The 23,139-nt window shown below is 42.5% G+C and overlaps 1 protein-coding gene across 1 annotated transcript in view; it reads left to right on the top strand.

The window, feature by feature from the left end:
* LOC126272338 (venom dipeptidyl peptidase 4-like) overlaps positions 1 to 23,139 on the top strand; it is a 281,131-nt gene that overhangs the window by 52,431 nt on the left and 205,561 nt on the right. Inside the window, exon 3 of the mRNA XM_049975126.1 lies at positions 16,438 to 16,523. Coding sequence (XP_049831083.1) covers positions 16,438 to 16,523 — 86 coding nt within the window. The remainder of the gene's footprint in view (positions 1 to 16,437; positions 16,524 to 23,139) is intronic.

Below are 23,139 nucleotides of genomic sequence, written 5' to 3'. Positions count from 1 at the left end.
GCAGCAATATTCTAACAGAGGACGAACGAGTGTAGTGTAAGCTGTCTCTTTAGTGTGGATAACATCGGAAGTTCACTGTGGCTTTTTGCGGTTGATACTGTAGTATATCGAGAGATTGTAACTATGAAAAATTGTACTGAAATGCAGGAGGATCTGCAACGAATTGACACATGATCCAGGGAATGGAAATTGAATCTCAATGTAGACAAGTGTAATTTGCTGCGAATACATAGAAAGGAAAATACTTTATCATTTAGCTACATTATAGCAGGTCAGCAACTGGAAGCAGTTAATGTCCATAAATTATCTGGGAGTAGGCATTAGGAGTGATCTAAAACGGAATAAACATATAATATTAATCGTCGGTCAAGCAGAAGCCAGACTGAGATTCATTGGAAGAATTCTACAGTATACTTGTTCGCCCACTGCTCGAATACTGCTCATCGGTGTGGGATCCGTAACGGACAGGGTTGATAGAAGAGATAGAGAAGATCCAACGGGGAGCAGCGCTCTTCGTTGCAGTATCATTTAGTACCCGTGAAAGCGTTACGGAGATGATAAATAAACTCCAGCGGAAGACTCTACAAGAGAGTCGCTCAGTAGCTCGGGGCTTTTGTTGAAGTTTCGAGAACATACCTTCACCGAGGAGTGAAGCAGTGTAGTCAATTGCTCCCTCATACGTATATCTCGCGAAGAGAAATGGCTCTGAGCACTATGGGACTTAACTTCTGAGGTCATCAGTCTCCTAGAACTTAGAACTACTTAAACTTAACTAACCTAGCGATTTGTACCTGCAACCGGAGCGGTTCCGGACTGTAGCGCCTAGAACCGCTCGGCCACCATGGTCGGCTCGCGGAGAGACCATGAGGATAAAATCAGGGAGCCCACACAGAGGCATATCGACAGTCTTTCATTCCACGAACAATACGAGACTGGAATAGAAGGGAGAACCGATACAGGTGCTCAAGGTACTCTCCGCCACACACCTTGAGGAGGCTTGCGGATTATGGATGTAGATGTAGAAGCACAATGAGTCAATGGAATAACTTTGTTTTCAACCAAGACACACAGTTCATACCGCAGATGATTGCACGGTTTGTCGGTTCTATTAGTGCAATACAGAAACAAATATAGAGGGAGTAATAAATCAAATGAAATACAATTGCTTTGTAACAAACCATAGATCACAGTTGTCTTATGTTAAAACAGTTAGATTTCTCTGATGGACTTGCGACGTTTCATCGGTAATGTTCAGTTTCTCACTGCATAAATGGTATTTAACAGTTAAGATTACAGTCATCCTAAGGATTTTAGAAAGGAATCAGTAGATAAAGTTGTGACAAGGAAAGGTTGTCCGGAGATGTACCGTCTGGATGTAAAATATGTTTTAAGAGCGGGTCACTTTCAAATTTCCAGCTTTACATTATGCACGCAGCAGAAACAATAAACTCTGACGTGTTTTCTACAGGAGCTGCTGCAAGGGGTGATCTTCCTTCTCTTAATCAGTGACGCAAGGCCGGCCGGTGTGGACGAGCGGTTCTAGGCGCTACAGTCTGGAACCGCGTGACCGCTACGGTCGCAGGTTCGAATCCTGCCTTGGGCATAGATGTGTGTGCTTAGGTTAGTTAGGTTTAGGTAGTTGTAAGAACTAGGGGACTGATGACCTCAGATGTTAAGTCCCATAGTGCTCAGAGCCATTTGAACCATTTGTGACGTACGCTAACGTACATACGTATGGTCCACAATCTCTGGTGAGCGTCAGTGGAGAACCGCAGTCGACCATCTCTTACTTGCGAACGGATCAGTTTCGTACAGCTGTTTGCGATGGACTGAAGAGATCAGTACTCGGATGCATTTTGTGCAGCTGTATCATTACGCACTGCATTGGGAAGCGGGAGCTTGAAAAGTGATCCGAACTTCAAACTTAGCTTACAGCAGAACGGTATATTTCTAGACATAGGTTCTTAATCGTAAATTTATCTAACTCCGCTCTAAAATCCCTATAAGCCTGTAATACGACATTTTGAACACATTGTATGTTGTTAAAAGCTGATTACCTTTCACACTATCTTGAGTCGCGCCACATGTTACGAAGCTCGTAACGTCACTTCGTTGAAAGGACGACACACTGACTCCCGGTCGATGGGCAGTCTACAGTCTAATAATACCTCTGTCACTGTGCAGTAGTCCGAAGAACGTAGTCCCGTGTCAGAGGTGGTCCCTCACGACGTAATAACAAGTGAGGACAGTAGCTACCCGAGTGAGCGGCGTAGGTGTAGACACGCCTTATAAGAGGTTCCACATGCCGCCGCTTCTGGAAGATCACATAAGGCAGAGCACAGCGCCTCTCAGCTCCACTCTGCAACCATCGCTTACGAAGTCAGAATCGTTTTACTTCAGATTCAGGAGCCTGAGTGATATTACTAATCAGAACTGTCTATCAAAGTTTCTGTACCTGACCACGCTTTGCAACGGCTCTGTCTGCTTGAATGTAAAAGAAAGAAAGGGGAAGCACACATTTTTAATAGATCTGAGAATTGGGTGTACGACCTAATCCCCTTCTCTCCACTGTCTCTGTCCATGTCCTCCTGCCCCCCCCCCCCCACCTCTCTCTCTCCCTTCCTCCCTCCCTCCCCAACACCTCGTCCCCCTCACCAACTATCTGTCCATCACCTCCTCCAACAAACAAGGTGGCGCACTGGCTAGCACACTTGGCTCGCATTAGGGAGGATGACGGTTCAATGCCGCGTCCGACCATCCTGATTTAGGTTTCCCATGATTTCCCTAAATCGCTCTAGGGGCAGATGCCGGGATGGTTCCTTTGAAAGGGCACGGCCGACTTCCTTCCCCGTCCTTCCCTAATCCGATGAGACCGATGACCTTGCTGTCTGGTCTCTTCCCCCAAACAACCCAACCCAACCCATCACCTCCTCCCACCTACCCCCCCTCTCTCACTCTCTCCCTCCCTACCTCCCTCCTCCCCCTCTCCATATCTCCATCTTTCCATCTTCTCCTGCCCCTCTACTTGTTCATCTCCTCTTGCCCATTTTCTATGTCAATTTCCTATCCTCCCCTCTCGTTGACATTGAGCATTGTTCATTGATTTTGCAAATCTTGTATTCGTATTCTAATCATAAACCAACTAGCGATATGTATACCTAGAAACACTTGTATTACTCTGAGGTGACAAGTCATCGTCGTACCTCCTTTTACGGGTGCAGTGCAGCAACTCGACATGGTAAGGTGTGGCGCCTTATATTACTCCTGTCGAGAGCCTGTGTATCGGGAGAATAACTCATGTGTGCACTTTGACAGAGGGTCTGAAGCGGGTTCAGTCGAGTACGTAGTTCTAATTTTCATCTGTTAGAGTACAGCAGTGCTCAGAGACACTCAAGAAACAGCTTAAGAGAATGTTTTTGTGAATTGTTAAATTTATTTCTTGAAGGAATTTTTGTTTATTTATGTTTCTACGGATTTGTATACGCTTTCAGATGTGTGAATGCAGATGACGGGGAATTATGCATCATTATATATTAAATAAGTTTATGGTAAAAGTAAAGCTAATTCGAGTGTAAATGAAAATAGTTAATGCGTAAAATATAAACAAAATATCAGAATGTTAAATACTTATATCGGGAAAAAATACAGTTCGAAAGTATGTTATTTGTTGATTGGTTAGTCATGAAAAGTGCGGACTAACGCGAGAGAATGTTTTTCTATTGACCTTAATGAGAACCGAACAACGAGAATGAAGTATTCTTCACGCGCCTTTCCTCTTAGAGATACAGAATGCATACAGCAGTCCAAAAGTGTTCGGAGCCGAGCCTTTTAATGGTACGGGATCCGAAGCAAGTGTTTTGAAATGAAGGAATATTTATTCCGGTGTTTTTTTTAGAAAGTACGGATTTTTTAAGTACGTTTGTATATCAGAAAAACAGTAATTCCGAGTGGCATATTGAGCAGATGGGTGACTAAAAGCTTGAGTGCATTAGACACCGATAAACTTAATAGTGTGGCGAGCATTTTCATTTAAGAACAATCAGTGTTCTGCTGTTCAGATTTCGGGCAATACATTACCATAAACTTGGTACCATGAGTGAAAGGGATTGTGCATGACTGTGTTAAGATTAGCACGGGCTTGGCAGTGAGCGTATAATTCTCAAGGTTCAGAATACACCAAAGTTTTGCCAGCATTTTCGCCTTTCATTCAAAATTAGGACCTTTTCCCGATTCTTGAAATAATTAACGTTGTATACGGCCTGGTGCGAGTTGCAGTACGGTATGTTTCTGTTCGGCTTTTCTATTGGCGATCTGCTTCAACGACTTTAAAGGTGGGTGCAAAAGGACGAGAGGAACCGCGCCGCCGCAGTGACATTGCACTAAAAAAGTCGTTGTAAGTTCACTGCAAACACAATGTCATGCTGTCTCTATAGACGTTCACAATTGCCAAAGTGTTGCCGGTGCAGGATTTTATGCGCGATCTGAGCTCTCGGGTATGTCCGAAAATGTTCGGTGAGACTTCCGTCTGACTACATGGGTGGCCAAATCACTCGCTCGAACTGTCCAGAATAAATTGCAAATTGTGGCCCTGTGAGATGGCACATTGTGATCAACGAATGTCTGCAAATGGTCTTCAGGTTGCCAAACACAACCATTTACAGTCAACGACAGGTCCAGTTGGGCCAGAGAACCCAGTCCATCCCATGTAAGTACAGCCTCCACCACTATGCAGTTACCACCAGCTTTCACAGCGCGTTGTTGACAACTTGGGCTCATGACTTCGTGTGGTCTGCGTCACACCCGAACCCTACCATCAGCTCGTACCAACTGAAATCAGGCCTCACGTGACCAGGCCACCGTTTCCCAGTAGTCTGGGATCCAACCGATATGGTCACGAACCCAGGCGATGTTCTATTAGCAAAGACATTGCTACCGCTACTGTTTTCCTTGTGCATGCGTTCCCTACCAGGTGACGGAAAGGAACCCGTCGATTTCTGGAAATCAAGAAACACGAACACTACGTGAGCTTCGTCGTTCAAGCTGGGTGAAAAGTGTGTTTCACACGACATGTGCTTGCTGACACCATGTTGATTGAAAATAAAATCTTCTAGCTGATTAGGCTACATCATTTTCCTGCCCAGTTTCTTCTACTCTATAGCGCTTCGATCAAACTCTTAAAATATTCTTCAGAATCTTCTTCTATTCACTGCTAGTTGAACATTTTCGAATTCCAATTTCACGTTCGCTTATGAAACGGATTTTCCCACGCTTGTGGTGATACAGTGAAGCTCTTTGGTAAATCTCCTCCTGCTACTATTGGTGGGACACCTTCATTCCATAGAGAGCGAAAGAGGGAGAGCAAGAGATGAGGAATGTTTATGAACTTGTGTTTTCATGGCTCAGATGTCGTTGTTGGTATTCCTCGCGCTCCGTAGCTGCGTATTTACGTTGGGAAGCTTGTATCTGTCTTCTCTATTGAAGTTACATTCCTTCTTGGAAACCTCATTGTTGGTCGCAGTTGTCCTGATGCTCCGCTACAGTATATACAGTAAGTTTTATCCGCATGTAACGCTCATGCTGTTTAAAGCTTTCTTACACAATCCTTCAAGGGTCGCCTCTATACCCTGTGCACCGTCACGCGTCCTTTCATACACCTCCGCACTGTGAAGGCAACCAGGTGTGTCCGTTTTGCGTCGAAAACAGTCTTTTATTCTGGAAAAAATATTTTAAAAATTAAGTCCGTATAACAAAATGCGTAAAGTTCTGCTAATGTCTTCTCACACTGTTAGTTACCGTTCTTCTCTAGACTTACTGACCCTATCACCTGAATCTGAAGGTGGTTTTGCCTTACGTAACACTTCCCGGTGACAGTCCATTGAAACAGTATTGGTTTAAATGGCGAACACCTTACTATGAAGAAAACAGCCATAACTGTATTTTGACAGATCAGGCGGGATGTTGCATGTTGGTGTGCCAGAGGAACAGGTATAGAATCCAGCAGTATATTCCCGCTTCATTTCTCGTGATGTTTCTGTCACAGGAGACGAAATGACGAATTGTACCCTTACAATGAGGAACTGTTCCCTTACTTGCCGGCAGGTTTCCTGCCCCATGTTCATCAAGCTGCGATAATACTGCCTCTAATGATCTCCTTAACGATGGGTTGTTAAAGCTCTATCAGCTTTGTTTCCTAGTGTTCTGAAGGTCTGACTATTTATAATGAGACAGAGGTCGTTCCTCTTCAGTCAGAGTCTTCAAGTTTCGTATACTGTGAACAGCACAACTAGACAGTGCTTCCTGCTCTCATCATTCCCTCAGTTTATATCCAAACCATAACGTTTAATGACCTGTCATTGGTGACATTAAAGTAATATTCCCCTAAAAACCCTGCAGGCAAACTCACTTTCCTTTTTATAGTAAACTTTCATGCAGTAATCAAACCTGTTGTTTTAATTCCGCACTCACTATATCCTACTTTCCATTAGCATAATAATGAATATTTTCATTTTTTTCTGCAGTCAAGTTAGTCACTGGTAATCCTTAATAAAGATGTGCATAGGCAATGATGGTAATGGCAGACCACATATTATGCTTTAGCGAGATAAGACATGTTCCGCTTTTTGTGACACTTTACAACGTATGCAGAACCACTGATAAACTTTATTCTTCCTAAGTTCCCAAATTTCTTCATCCTGTCACTATGCCCATGTCGTCGTCCTCGTGTCGATAAGTTTTTTTTTAGTCTGACATACTTATGTTTCGGCTTTGTCTTCACGTACGTCCACATGGATCATAAAAATTGCGTATTGCGGACAATATGGTCCAGCAGCGGAGTCCACCAACACTAGGCTCAACGAATTGCATCCGCATCAACAACGTTACCAGTCACCGTTGCCCAGAAAGGTTTGCAACAATATATTCCCAGACCAGAAGTGTTTACCAAGTTACACAGTGACCGCGAAACGGACGAAAGCGAGCTAGTAGAAGTGAATGCGACCCCCCAGTGCCAGTGTTAGTATTCCACAGATAAAAAAGTTAGCAAGAAACACTGAAACAGGCATTCGTGGGGTTCTTTTCTTAAGTAAGCGTACTGCTTGCTAAAGTTTCGCTTCTGAACTATTGGACTCATATCTTCCCTAGAATCCTGAAACACGACTTTGAATATGTCGTTTAAAAGCAATTCTTCGGATATTTTGTAAGACCAGTCTCAATATGAACGACTCTTTACTACACAGCGCAAAAGAATTACCCAGTCACTTTTTCAAACATGTCATTTTCTCCTCATTTCGGCACAGAAGAATGGAATTTGGCTCCTCCGTGATGATGTGCAAGCGAGGTCCTCTGTGACTTCATGCTAGGGCTCTGCGAAGGTGTCGGCATATATGGAAAAGAGGCTAGTGCTCGGAGGTTTATCTGAGTTTTAAGGTGGGTTAATGCTGTCACATTGGCATCAAATTTCACCACTATTTCAAAAATGGCTCTGTGCACTATGGGACTCAACTGCTGTGGTCATCAGTCCCCTAGAACTTAGAACTACTTAAACCTAACTAACCTAAGGACATCACACACATTCATGCCCGAGGCAGGATTCGAACCTGCGACCGTAGCAGTCGCACGGTTCCGGACTGCGCGCCTAGAACCGCGAGACCACCGCTGCCGGCACCACTATTTCCACCCAACCGCACCACGGATGCATCACACTATGTAAAGGTCGTCAAACCGCACTTAACTCTTTCTCTTGAGGCCTCGAGTTGGAGATCAGAACTGCGACATCTGGCGTTGAAAATAAGCGACATTCGTGCGTGTTGCTGAGAAAAACATTTCAAATACACCGCCGCTGAGTATCGATAAGGCATCGGGACATTGCATACAGAGCGTAAGTGAATCGACCTGTTCACTTGGGGGCGTTCATTTACACACATTTCGCAGCCCAAATGACAGTTCGCGCTGCGATGTGCAACAGAACGACGTACTTCAGTCTTTGATACTGCTGACACACTCGCGGACGATTCAGCCCTTCTCTAATAACATTGTGGGCCTGCGACCCTACTGAACGTGTTCTGACCTCTTTAGGAGTGTAGCGTGAGAGAACTATTTGCTATATTACACAAGATGAAACCACTAGAGACCGTTTAAAACCATTCGATGAAACTGGAACTTTAAGTCGAAGCTGAAAAAAAAAAAAAGTGTAATCATGGAGGAGAAGGTGTAATTTGGACACGAGCATTAATAAAAAAAGGTATAGGATTCCTCTAAGACTCAACGCGCCACACCTCCCCAATTCGGTGCAACTCACGCATCTTTGTTGAGCACTTACGTTTGTACCAATACAGAAACAACCTGTGGGTAGGCAACCATGTGAACATCTGATTCCCCATGCCTGCAAGCAGGCGTAATGGTGTCGATGGGGTTGCCTGCCCACAGGCGATTACGAATCGTTAAAGGTATTTCTCTGCACAGTTATGTTTTTGAAGTGCTCAATAAAGATCTGCAGGAGGCAACAGGCTGATAGCGAAATGCTGGGGTGGGGGCTACTGGGGGACTGTTATCTGTTGGTCATGTGTCAGTCCATATCCGAACCCCAATCCCTCACGATCACTTAGCAGGACGATGCGAAACAGGGTGGCTGAAAAAGCATTGACTATTTTTGCTGCACCAGATCGTATTCAAATTCCATAGGATAGTTTTGAACGATCCCTAGTGGTTCTATACTGTATAACTGACTAAAACATGTGCTCGCACTTAAGTCCAAAGGGATCAGGTCACATTCAGAGAGACTGCAGCCTCGCGATGTTCATGGGGAAAGATTGATTTGTCTGGGAGGTGTCAGCAGTGTCAAAGATAGTCAATGTCGTTCTGTTGCACATCGCTCTCCAAATTGTTTCCGGTCGGCCGCGGTGGTCTAGCGGTTCTATGCGCGCAGTCCGGAACCGCGCGACTGCTACGGTCGCAGGTTCGAATCCTGCCTCGGGCATGGATGTGTGTGATGTCCTTAGGTTAGTGAGGTTTAAGTAGTTCTAAGTTCTAGGGGACTGATGACCACAGTAGTTAAATCCCATAGTGCTCAGAGCCATTTTTTTTCCAAATTGTTTCCGGCTGCGAAATGTGTGTAAATGAATACTCCAAGGGAGCAGGTGTTTTCATTTCCGCCCTTTATGCCACCTCCTGGTGCCTATTCCATGTCGATATACAGCAGCGGTGTGTCTGAAATGTTTTCCTCGGCCACCCATAAGGAAAGTGTGTCGCAGACCTGACCTCAAGCGCAGAAAAGGGGTGATATGGGTAATAGGAGTGTGGTGGCCTTCTCACTGTCTGAGATGTCAGCGGTGGCGTTGAGAAGAATTGCGGTGAAACTTGGTGCCAATGTGCACCCTTAACGTAGCTTACCACCCCCACATGAATTTCTGAGCTCTGACCTTCTTTTCGCACTTACCAATACCTTGCTTTCTGCGTCGCAGAGCGGCACGTTTTCGCATTATCACAGAGGAAGGTTGTAGACACCTTTGAGCCAAATTTCAAACTACTTCGCCGCGATTATGGGAAATTGTGTGGTTTCGAAAAAGTTATCATATAATCGTTTTGCGCAGTGCAATTACAACCAGTCTATCGATCACTCTTACGTTTTTGGCTAGTGGTGATTAATAAACATATTTGATGTACCTCCTTAAAACACACCTGTCACCGATGAGCCTTTTCGTTAAGACATTTACAACACTTTCATGGAGGGCCACAAGTAATACAGAGAAGCATTTCTAAATATCATATGTGTATCTTAATTTTTTATTGATGTTCGCAAATACAGAGAGGAAGCTTCATAAACGAAGTACATTTATGGGACGTGAGAAGCGGTCTGTACAAAAATAGTAATAAACAGTTGGGGGCAAGTTGTTGCTCATGAAATACTCACAATGAAGCTTCAAAAACGTTCAGACGTCTTAAGACCCTATGTAGAATAATGTTACGGGTACTGCTGCAGATCTTCTGTGGTAGCAGAAAGGGTGTTCTTTTTCAGATTTGCATATATCAGTTTCTGTGTACCACAGCATTGATCGTAGATACTCGTATCATAGCTACGGAATTGATTGTTTGCTCACCTCGGTATTCCTGTATACAACGAGCAAAATGAGTGCCTCCGCATACGGGCGCCTACTTCACAACTGAAGCGAAATAATGTTTCGTGTGACCTGGCACTGCAGCACTGTCGGCGTGAGAAAGAGGAAGCAAGGTTGAGAGCTAAGAGGGAAGTGTTTAGAAATAATGACAGAAACAGATATGGCCCGGTCATGGGGAACAACAATGGTAACACGTGAGCAATAAATTCTTAACAACTGACAGCAGCCAGTTTCAACATCAACATTATTTCCCCATACAGAACAATTGCCATGTATTGCAACCAAGTTGCAGCAATCTTGACGGCAACAACATTGCGGCCACTCATTGCTGTAAAATATGGCTCGTGTAAACACACCTTTGAGAGTCGGTCATCTGTCACTCTGTTAGTCGGCCGAGTAGCCACTAATAGGTCAAGAGCGTCTTCCTTAGTATTTTTGTGTGTCTGCTAGCCACTACACTTTGGTTTTTTATGTCTCGCTTGCGATGGTTATCTTGATTAATCGTCAGTCGGCAGACATTTTCATGTGCAAGAAAATTATAAGTTCCTCAGGGAAAAAAATCGTTTTCAGGCGACGCGTGTGTAATATACCGCGTGCAGTTAGCATCGCAGTAAGGCAGGCCAGTTTAACTACATCAGAATCTTGGAAGATGTATCATGAAAATCAGATATAATAAATATGCACATCTTTGACCATCCGCGGTCTATTCGTTCTCACCAGCAGACATACAGCCTTACTCAATGTGTGCACTGATTACGTTAGGACCGTGGCCTGAGAAATACATTCCGTCGCTGCAGAACCCGTGAAAGTGCGGTTATATGATTGACATTGGTGACAGTGAGAGTTGTCCCATTATTGACCAATCATAATTCTTGAAGGATATTTAATTGCAGAAATATTATTTGCAAAATATGGATTGAGCTTCAAAAACCTTTACAGCCAGTCTTCGTACGGATCGGGATAAAGACAGTGGGCCTCGTGACCGGGCCAAATATATCACGAAATAAGCATCAAACGAAAAAAGTACAATGAACGAAACTTGTCTAGCTTGAAGGGAGATACCAGATGGCGCTATGGTTGGCGCGCTAGATGGCGCTGTTTAGAACAAACGGATACCAACTGCGTTTTATTTTTTTTCAAATAGGAACCCCCACTCCTATTAGATATTCGTGTAGTACGTAAAGAAATATGAATGTTTTTGTTGGATGACTTTTTTCGCTTTGTGATAGATGGCACTGTAATAGTCACAAACATATGGCTGACAATGCTAGAAGAACAGTTTGTAACAGGTAGGTGTTTTAAATTAAAATACAGAACCTAGGTACGTTTGAACATTTTATTTTGGTTGTTCCAATGTACCTTTGTGAACTTATCACTTCTGAGAACGCATGCTGTTACAGCGTGATTACCTGTAAATACCACATTAATGCAATAAATGCTCAAAATCAGGTCCGTCAGTGTCAATGCATTTGGCAATACGTGTGACGATATTCCTCTTCACAGCGAGTAGTTCGCCTTCCGTAATGTTCGCACATGCATTGACAATGCGCTGGCGCATGTTGTCAGGCGTTGTCGGTGGATCACGATAGCAAATATCCTTCAAGTTTCCCACAGAACGAAATCCGGGGACTTCAGATCCGGTGAAAGTGAGGGCCATGGTATGGTGCTTCGACGACCAATCCACCTGTCATGAAATACCGCTTCAACCGCACGCGAGCTATGTGCCGAACATCAATCATGTTGGAAGTACATCGCCATTCTGTCATGCAGTGAAACATCTTGTAGTAACATCGGTAGAACATTACGTAGGAAATCAGCATACACTGCACCATTTACATTTACATTGATAAAATGGAGGCCATTTGTCCTAGCTCCCATAGTGCCGCATCCTACATTAACCCGCCAAGATCGCTGATGTTCCACTAGTCGCAGCCATCGTAAATTTTCCGTTGGCCAATAGCGCATATTATGCCGGTTTACGTTACCGCTGTTGGTGAATGACGTCGGTAAATAGAACGCGTGCGAAAAATCTGTCATCGTCCCGTAATTTCTCTTGTGCCCAGTGGCATAACTGTACACGACATTCAAAGTCGTCGCCATGCAATTCCTGGTGCATAGAAATATGGTAAGGGTGCAATCAATGTTGATGTAGCATTCTCAACACCGACGTTTTTGAGTTCCCGATACTCACGCAGTTTGTCTGCTACTGATGTGCGGATGAGCCGCGACAGCAGCTAAAACACCTACTTGGGCATCATCATTTGTTGCAGGTCGTGTTTGACCTTTCACATGTGGCTGAACACTTTCTGTTTCCTTATATAACGTAACTATCCGGCACATGGTCCGGATACTTGGATTATGTCGTCCAGGATACCGAGCAGCTTATATAGAACACGTCCGTTGTGCATTTTGATCACAACAGCCATACATCAACACGATATCGACCTTTACCGCAATTGGTAAACGGTCTATTTTAACACGGGTAATGTATCACGAAGCAAATACCGTCCGCACTGGCGGAATGTTACGTGAGACCACGTACGTATACGTTTGTGACCATTACAGCGCCATCTATCACTAAGGGAAAAAAAGGTGGTCCAACTAAAACATTCATATTTTTTTACGTACTGCACGAATATCTAACAAAAATGGAGGTTCCCATTTTAAAAAACGCAGTTGATATCAGTTTAACCTATCGCAGAGCCATCTAGCAGGCCAACCAAAGCGCCATCATCGGGTTTCCCCCTTCAAGCTAGAGGAGTTTCTTTCTTTGCAGTTTTTTCCTTTGATGCTTATTTCGTGAGATATTTGGCCCGGTCACTATCAATGGACGGTCCTATATACGCCTCGGGCATGGATGTGTGTGATGTCTTTAGGTTCGTTAAGTTTAAGTAGTTCTAAGTTATAGGGGACTGATGACCACAGCTGTTAAGTCCCATAGTGCTCAGAGGCTTTCAAAAACACACACACACACACACACACACACACACACACACACACACACACACACAAATTGTAATAACTTAAATTGTTTTTAAATATGGAAAACAGACTTTCAAGAAAATCTCTGAATCTTCTAAATTACGGAAGACACTGAGTTGAATGTGATATATAATTTTATGTAACAGCATAACAAAATTTTTCATAAACGTTGGTTTATGGAAACAAACAAAATTCCGTCACAGCCTATATCGTCAGTTAGCTTCACGTTACACACCAGAATGCTGCATCAGGACAGATGAATTTCAAATTGTGGGGATCCAGCCACATTGATCCCTCTCCATACAGCATCTGCAGAGGCTCAAAATTAACACTGAACTACGTAATGACACGCCACAAGCTACAGGTTCAATAGCAATTCTGCTTGAGTGGGGGGCTCGTTTAGATCCTGAATGCAGTTGGGGAGCTAGGATCTGTGAGGCGAAAACACTGAGAAAAGCAAGCTGTAAGGCTATCTCGGATAGCTGAATTGGTAAGGCTTGGCTGTTGAGAGAATCAAACTCACAAACGCGCGTCACATACTTCTGAAATAACTGCGATCATTCTCTTTGACATGGAGACCTTTCATGTTACGTTTGGTTCAGAACTCAAATATGTCGGCGAAAGGAGTTTGACGCAGTTCTCAAATTTTTCAGAAAAATCTGTAGGGCTGAAGACTATTAAACGCTGAATCCATTGCCTTTTTCGGCCATCACTTTTTGTTTTTGCCCGTTTAGTTCGAATATCTATGTCATTTACATATAAAATTCGGCAGATCTACGGAAATTAACACATCTAATTGTAATTTCATGCAAAATGGACGTATTAGTATTTCTAATTACATGCCATACACAAAACTCAAGTTTGCATCGCAAATATAAATTCCTAATTATCAATCTTTTGTAAAATATTGTTAATCAAGTTTGTTTAAATTTTTTTAAAATTAGATATTTAATTTTTTCTATATTTATGTATTTTATGCTTCACGAAAATGATTATAGAACATGTATCTTTGTTAAAAAATACTGTTCCACTAGCAAGAGAATCCAGTCGCCCACACTTCAAGCAGGTCTAGAAAAACAACTAAGCTTTACTGTATTAAACATGACCTAAAATCCTGAAAGCTGATTTTCTCGAGATGTTTCGAGTTTCGACAGTTGCATTGCACTCGTTTTTGTAAGCGATATTTTAGTTCTGAACTTCAAGTACCATATATATATTTTTTTAAATACAAAAATCCGAATATCGTGTGACGTCCTTGAAAGAGTAAATATTTATCCTATAATTTCTCGCCTATCTATCTTGTGAAAAAGAATAACGATTATCTGTGTTCTGCAACTGATTTTTACTACTGTTTCGAACCAAACATGTATCACCATTTCTTAGCTTACTGCCGTATCCATTGTTTTGTGCTGTGGGGTCACTGTGTGACTACTGCCACTCCACATGACACGAGTGGTCGGCATTTTTGTGTTAGGGCCTACCACGTTTGTGGTCGTTTCTTTTATAAAGGTACTGATGATTTGTCTCGTTGACTTCGTTATTTTGACCTCTGGATAGCGTGTTACTCCTTCCGTTTCCAGTTCCATGCTACCCTGAAGCGCAAACGAAACTGGTATAGGCATGGGTATTCAAATACAGAAATACGTAAAAAGTCAAATGTATCTGTGCGGTCGGCAGCACCTGTACAGGACAACAAGAGTCTAGCACTGTTGTCAGATCGGTTACTGCTGCTACAATGGCAGGTTATGAAGATTTAAGTGAGTTTGAACGTGGCGTTACAGTAGCCGCGCGATCGATAGGACACAGCATCTCCGAGGTAGCGATCAAGTGGTATTTTTCCGTATGACCATTTCACGAGTGTACCGTGAATATCAGGTGTCTGGTAAAACATCAAATCTCCGACGTTGCTGCTGACGGAAAAAGATTCTGCAAGAACGGAACCAACGACGAGGACCATTCGACTAGACGGAAGTGCAGCCCTTCCGTCAATTGCTGCAGATTTAACTTCTGGGCCATCAACAAGTGTTAGCTGGGCCATCAACAGCATGTCAGTAGGTGACTGTTCAAACTGGTGGATGCTCTGTAGCGGTAGGGGCCTTTACACGTGGAGTGATACGGGACCCCCTGATAGGTCTAGATACGAATCTCACAGATGATACGTACGTATCCATCCTGTCTGATCACCTACATCCATTCATGTTTGCTGTGCATTCCGACGGACTGCCATTCCAGCTGGACAATGCGACACCCCATACGTCCAGAATTACTACAGAGTGGGCCCATAAACTTCTGAGTTCAAACATTTCCGCTCAGAACTACTTGGACAATAGTCGAGTCCATGCCACGTCGTGTTGCGGCACTTCTGCTAGCTCGCTGGGACTCTACATGATATTAGTTAGGTGTACCAGTTGTTTTGTCTCTTCAGTGTAAAATGAACGTAAGAGTGTACGTTATCAGAATGGGCACATTGTTTGTTCCCTGTGGTTCATCTGTGACAATTATATCATCTATATATTTGTGGCAGTATAAGGCTTAATATACATAGCATAAATCATATAAAAATTCTGTTTCCAGTTCTTGAAGAGGAAACTTATTTGCCCAAGATCGTGCACATAAGATACTGTAAAACTTGAATGAACCGTCTCTTAAATTCAAATATCCTGTTTCGAACTATATAAACCACTGGAGATTCCTAAAACAGTAAGGCGATATAGTTTTGCTTCCAACAATAACACTCAGTTGATCAGGACAAGCAAAAGTTATTCTTATCCAGAAGAGAAAAAACTTCAAGAAGGTAACTGTGAAAGGATGGTACTTAATGGTATTAAGCCCCCTCTGACAGATGTGAACTTGCTTTGTTTCGAAAGAAAATGGACCACGTTCCCTAACCAAACTAAATCATTTTCTCATTGTTAAAAATATTCTAACTAAGAGAAAGAATTTCTTAATAAAATTATTTTGATTTGTATTTTCGTGGAGTTAATGAAATGCTATTTAAAAATATGAAATTTTATTCAGAGTAGGTAAAGCAACGACATACATTTGAATTCCGTGGGAAATTGTGAAATGTAGTAAAACTTGTTACTGTGTATTTTGAAAACTGTGTTAATCAAACGTCAGCTGTGCCGCTGTATATTATATATGCGTATTATTCTAGCGTTTTTCTTATTGCGACTGTTATATGTAAATCGTGTGAGAACTGAGAGAGCAGCGTTGTGACAGAATATGTGAACCATCAGCTCTTAGCGTCTCGAGCAACCGAAGACGAAGAAAGTGGATGGTTCGCATTTGTGGTTTCACTAGTGGACGAATCGATAACTAACTGTGGTGTCTACTGTTCCAGAAAGCAAGCTGTTCCACGCGAAGGATGGCCAGATGGTTGTCACGGACATCAACACCAACGAAAGCACGGTCGTGGTACCCACAGAGGTAAGTTCTGTTTTTAGCAAACTCGAAATCGTGCACGGACCAGCTGATGAACCAAAACGTTATGACTATTAACCATCGCGAGATGTAATGCATCCTGATGACACTTTTTTAAAGTGTAACGACGTTAGAAAAAGTGTCACACCTGCAGACATTCGAAACTAGCCACAGACCGAAACTAGCCAGTTATGTACTACATGATGTAATAAAGTTCACCTGTTTAAAAATTTCTGGCAGCCTACGGTGAACATGAAAATGATTTTATCATTTACAGCTTATCGGTCTGCCGACTAGGCCACCGAATTAAGTCATGTACTAAGTGCTGCGATATTCAATTGTTTGTTACTTGTACTCGGTTCTTGAATCCTCCTCACGACTTCAGGTGCCTCTCCCCAAGACTGATATCCTCTGAGTTATAGGATTAGGTTTTCTTGTGTATCTTTTCATAATGTATATTTCGTGCTGAGTATCAATGTGTCAGTCACGTAAGCCGCTGAATTATACTCTGATAAGTGTCCTTCACTTATAGGAGCAGTGCTGTAAACACTGTAATGTGATTGCCTTCCGTGTGTCATGGCGGACTACTCAAAATTCATCCAGCGCCACCTACTTGTGTCGTCAAGTGAACATCTGCACTGAAGTGCTAAAGAAGTCGTTACCGGCTTGAGTATTGAAGAACAGAGATACGTTAGTCGGCAGAATACGGCGCTGCTGTAGGCAATGCCTATATAAGACAACAATTATCTGGCGCAGTTGTTAGATCGGTTACTGTTGCTACAGTGGCAGCTTATCAAGAGTTACGTGAGTTTGATCGTGGTATTACAGTAGGAGCACGAGCGATGGTACACAGCTTTACCGACGTAACGATGAAGTGGGGGTTTTCCCGTACCGTTATTTCTCGAGTGAATATCAGGAATCCGGTAAAGCATCAAACCTCCACCGTCGCTGCGGTCGGAAAAGATTCCTGCAAGAACGGGACCAACGAGGGCTGAAGAGAATCGTTCAACGTGACGGAAGTGAAACCCTTCCGCAAATTGCTGCAGATTTCAATGCTGGACCATCAATAATTACCACCATGCGAACCATTCAACGAAACATCGTCTATATGGGGTCTGGGAGCCGAAGGCTCACTTCTGTATCCATGATGACTGCATGATAGAAAGCTTTAAGCATCGCCTGTGCCCGAAAGCACCGACTATGGACGGTTGATGTCTGGAAACGTGTTGGGTGGTCTGACGAGTCTCGTTTCAGATTGTACCTAGCGGATGGGCGTATACGGATGTGGAGACAAGGTCATGAATCCGACAGATACTACTCAGTAGGGGACTGTTCAAGCTGTAGGAGGCTCTGTAATGGTGTGGCGCGTGTGCAATTTGAGTGATACGGGGCCCCTGATATGTCTAGCTATGACTCTGACAGGTGATACGTACGTCAGCATCCTGTCTGAACACCTGCATCCGTTCATGCCCATTGTGCATTCCGACGGACTTGGGCAATACCAACAGGACAATGCGACATCCCACACGTCGAGAATTGCTACAGAGTGGCTCCAGGAATACCCTTCTGAGTTTAAATAGTTCTGCTGGTCCTTAAACTCCCAAGACATGAACATCATTGAGCATATGTTGGATCCCGTGCTTCGCGTTCTTACGGATTTATGGACAGCCCTGCAGAATTCATGGTGTCAGTTCCTTCGAGTATCAGTCGAGTCCACGTCACGTCGTGTGCGGCACTTCTGCGTGTTCGTGGGGGCTCTACACGATATTATGCAGGTGTACAAGATTCTTTGGCTCTTCAGTGTAGAAGCGAAAGTAAAAGTCTTACGTACTTCTCAGTTATTTTTCTGCTTTTACACGCTTCAACGCCGATGTGCCGGGTACTCTTTGCGGTTAAAGTGTCCTCTGTATCCTGCAGACTAATGTAAAGTTAGTTCTCAGATCAGTCGTCCATGGACACAGCGACTGAGTGTGGACTTGGTTGTGACAATCTTCTTTGATTTTTCTCCAGTGTGGTCACTATTCCACATTCAATCTTCGTTTAGGTTTTCTCTCACAATGAACCTGTTCACATCTACCACAAATGTTTCTGCTATCTGCATGCTACGGTCCTCGCCCTCAAGGGCATCGGGTGCTGCGTTACCATGGCCATCAACCGGCAAGTCGACGACGTGTCGTCAAGTAAAGACTTGCACTTTGCGGCCGAACAACCCCCGAATGGGGTTCTCAGCCAGAAATCCCATACGATCATTTCACCGCAAGACATTGACTGATACGCTTGTGTGAAGTGATAGATTAAGACAAACAAAATGGAAAGGAGATTTAAAACATGTCGGCAGTAAATTCACCAGAAACTGCTGCGACCCACACTTGAATGTGATAATACCGGGCTACCGATCCGCTTTCTTTGGCTGTGTGAAATTGTGTTTCTAGACGTTTAAAAATTTCAGTTTTAGTGTATTGTTTCCCGTGAAGTGATTTAGGTATTCACCACATAAGTCTTGCGCCCGAAATACAGGCAGCAGACAGCGGACACTGTAACACAGAAACTAGTTGTCGTTTTAGGGTTGTGTGCTTTCACGTTCGGAACTAGTCACAGGACTGTAGAAACTAAAGTATCAATGAAGTTGACAAAGCGTAAGTTTAAAATAACAGTGCCTGACAAAAACCGTGAAGCACCCAGAAGACATGGTCGGATGACAACGTTACGGGTAGAACTGCCACGGGGCTCATTAGTGTGGTTCTTGTGTAGTGTTGTTACTAGGCCTAGTGGGCTATCTAAGAAGCGCGTCAGTTTCAGATGTAGAGCGATTGCTGTGAAGCACACAAAGCTGCCACGCAGGAATCTTTAGTTGTTCAATACACATAATCGTAGCATATAGATGTTATGACTGGCAAGCAGTGTTTTTAAATTTCTTCCACTGTCACCCACATTCTGGTAAACTATCGTAAGCGCAAAAATGAAGATTTTGAGGTTTTTATGGCACTTGGCTTATTTAAGTAGTACGATCTTACTGGCAAACTATTAGATGTATATGGTTTACAGAAAAGACATTCAGTAACTTGACTGTATCGTATGTGCAAGCAGAGCCCAGCGTTAGTTCGTGCTAAGTGATCATAATAAAGACAAATTCCACATAGAGACTACTGGGAAAGGATACAAAAAACGCAGCTGTTCGTAATTGTATATCTGTTTACTTTACAGGTAGGAAAGTCTAATCTGCAGCAGCTTCTTTGTGCTCTTCTGTAGAGTTAGTGAAATGTCTTTTAAATATAGTTTAGCTATGACGTACGGATTTGTCAGATGTAATTCTTTCCTTTCCGTCAGAAGCAGCTCTGTTCCACCAATTAATCAGCTGCTATTGACGCCAAAATACTTTGCCCCTGGTGATTACTTTCTCTACATTGGAGACTTCGTTGATATTGATAACTAGAAAGCCAGCGGGATTAGTAAAAGGATGTATATGCCAACGTGCAACAGGAAAAAGAGACAGTTTTGTTAATTATTTCATGCCTCAGTTTAATTAAATGGAAAAGATAAACAAATGTGTATAGATTCATTTACTTTCTTGCTGAAATCTTCTAATTTCTCTATTATATGTCTTATTTTGAATACAATGAAATTTCTCAACTGATCCAGTTCTTCTTCCACTCTCTGGGTCTCATCTTGTTACATTTGATGCAGCACAATTCGCAACTCTGCTAGTTCTTTCTAAAATTGACTGCTTTAAGAAGAGGATTATACAAAAAATTAAGAAGACAGTAAAAATGTTACGTCTCCATTTACTTCATCCTCTCACCCACACTACCTATAACAGGAATAGATGATTGCACAAGCCAAAATTATGTTTGTAATAGTTACTGTTACTCAAACTATAACAGCAGCAGTTTGGATATGTGCATAGGTGCACTTCTACCCCAGATACGTATATTAAAAGAATTATGGTTGTTAATCGAAAATGTTGATAACTTAGTCTCTATATTTGTCACCAATATAATAACAATGATCACATAATAGAAATTGGTTTTGTACATATCAATAACTGTAACAGTGAGTGCACAAATATGATCAATATTTCAGCAAATGTACTTCCTACAGAACACAAACAAATCCAACTACATTAAAATTTCGAGCCCAACCAAAGACATATAAACCGACTGTTCCGATCCGGCCGCAATAATCTCATAAATAGCCCATCATATTTGATAAGCAAAAAACTAAACAGGCTAATAACAAAACGTTATACATTCAACAAAAAGTACACGATCAAAGGTTCGCGTACTCTGGCAAGAGATATGAAAGACATACAAATACCACCTAATGGTAAATTTGTTCCATTTGATGTTGCTAATCTATACACCAATGCGCCAGTACGGGAAACAACCCAAATAATAAAATATAGCCTGTTACAATATAGGAAAATATCCGTGGCTGGAACAGTTGACATTATAAATCTTTTGTAAATAGCATTAGCCCAAATCTATTTTGAATTTAACAACAAACTTTATACCCAAGCAGATTGAGTACCCATGGATAATAGTATAGCAAGCACACCAGTCTATATCCTCCTATATAGCTGTAAGAGATATTCTTTAACTCAGATTGGCTTACACTGAACCAAAGAGTAGGTATGTAGATGATACCCTCATCTTGGTAGATGGCAGCCACGCAGATATCGAAAATACCACGAAAAATTCAACTAACTGCATCCTAAAACTAAATTCACTATGGAAACCGAGAAAGGCAATTCCATCAACTCTCTAGACCTCACAATTGGCAAAACTAATAATTGCCACACATTTGATATATATAGAAAGAATACAATTTCTGCTAATATTATAAATGTCAGTTCCTGTCACCTATTGGCTCATAAATTACCATTTTCCCATTAAATGATTAATATATTAAGTAACCTCCCATTAGAAAAGCCAGCAATTCAAAAAAATCTTAACACACTCAGTTATATAGACTACACAAATGATTTTGCCCCCTACATAATCACAAAATTATATTATAAATGTAAAACACCAAAGCAGAACACGATACATAGCGAGATATGCTTAAATCAAGAAACATCACCAACACTGAAAATAAGACGAGTACCAGCAGTCTACCTTGGTAGAATCTCCAACATAATTAATTCACTTTTTGAAGCCATAAATATTCAACTAGCCTTTCGAACCAATAACAGCTTTTCAATAAAATTACGCTCGCCATCACTAGACCATTGAAATAAAGTAACTCAGGCACACATAAAATCACATCTGGCAGCTATAAAAGCATTTACATTGGCCAAATAGGAATAAATTTTAACGTGAGATATAAAGCACACGCTAGAGAGAGTGAGTATAATCAGTGGAGCTTCTTTCTACATTTGAAAATATCAAAATCACACCTCCGATACAATTGATAATTCACTACGCATTCTGCAGAGAATACCAAAAGGTCTTGCAATGAACATTCTTGAGGAAATAGAAATTTATATATACACGAGAACATACTCACAAAGAATATTAAACGAATATTCAGAATTACACACAAGTACTACCTTAAAAATTTTATTGAACTAGTACAACACGAAAATGGATTATTCGAAAGTAACATGTACAACAACTAAAGATAATTGTAATAAATTTTAGCTACTAAAATAATATCGTTGTAAACATATAGCATCGTAAGAGTGACTGTGTCAAACTGCTGTCACGTCGTAATTATCATTTAATTTCAACATCTTGACATCATTTACGATCTTATTAAAACAGTGACAGTAAAAAAAAAGTACAATAACGTCGAAATATGCACGTCACATGAATCTAGACATGAGTACAAGACAGCTACTTTAATACACTCTTGGAAATTGAAATAAGAACACCGTGAATTCATTGTCCCAGGAAGGGGAAACTTTATTGACACATTCCTGGGGTCAGATACATCACATGATCACACTGACAGAACCACACGCACATAGACACAGGCAACAGAGCATGCACAATGTCGGCACTAGTACAGTGTATATCCACCTTTCGCAGCAATGCAGGCTGCTTTTCTCCCATGGAGACGATCGTAGAGATGCTGGATGTAGTCCTGTGGAACGGCTTGCCATGCCATTTCCACCTGGCGCCTCAGTTGGACCAGCGTTCGTGCTGGACGTGCAGACCGCGTGAGACGACGCTTCATCCAGTCCCAAACATGCTCAATGGGGGACAGATTCGGAGATCTTGCTGGCCAGTGTAGTTGACTTACACCTTCTAGAGCAAGTTGGGTGGCACGGGATACATGCGGAAGTGCATTGTCCTGTTGGAACAGCAAGTCCCCATGCCGGTCTAGGAATGGTAGAACTATGGGTTCGATGACGGTTTGGATGTACCGTGCACTATTCAGTGTCCCCTCGACGATCACCAGAGCTGTACGGCCAGTGTAGGAGATCGCTCCCCACACCATGATGGCGGGTGTTGGCCCTGTGTGCCTCGGTCGTATGGAGTCCTGATTGTATCGCTCACCTGCACGACGCCAAACACGCATACGAACATCATTGGCACCAAGGCAAAAGCGACTCTCATCGCTGCAGACGACACGTCTCCATTCGTCCCTCCATTCACGCCTGTCGCGACACCACTGGAGG

The sequence above is a fragment of the Schistocerca gregaria genome, chromosome 5, assembly GCF_023897955.1.
Source record: "Schistocerca gregaria isolate iqSchGreg1 chromosome 5, iqSchGreg1.2, whole genome shotgun sequence".
Lineage (NCBI taxonomy): Eukaryota > Metazoa > Arthropoda > Insecta > Orthoptera > Acrididae > Schistocerca > Schistocerca gregaria.
Note: the sequence above shows the minus strand (reverse complement) of the source record. Positions and strands in the feature narration are given on the sequence as shown.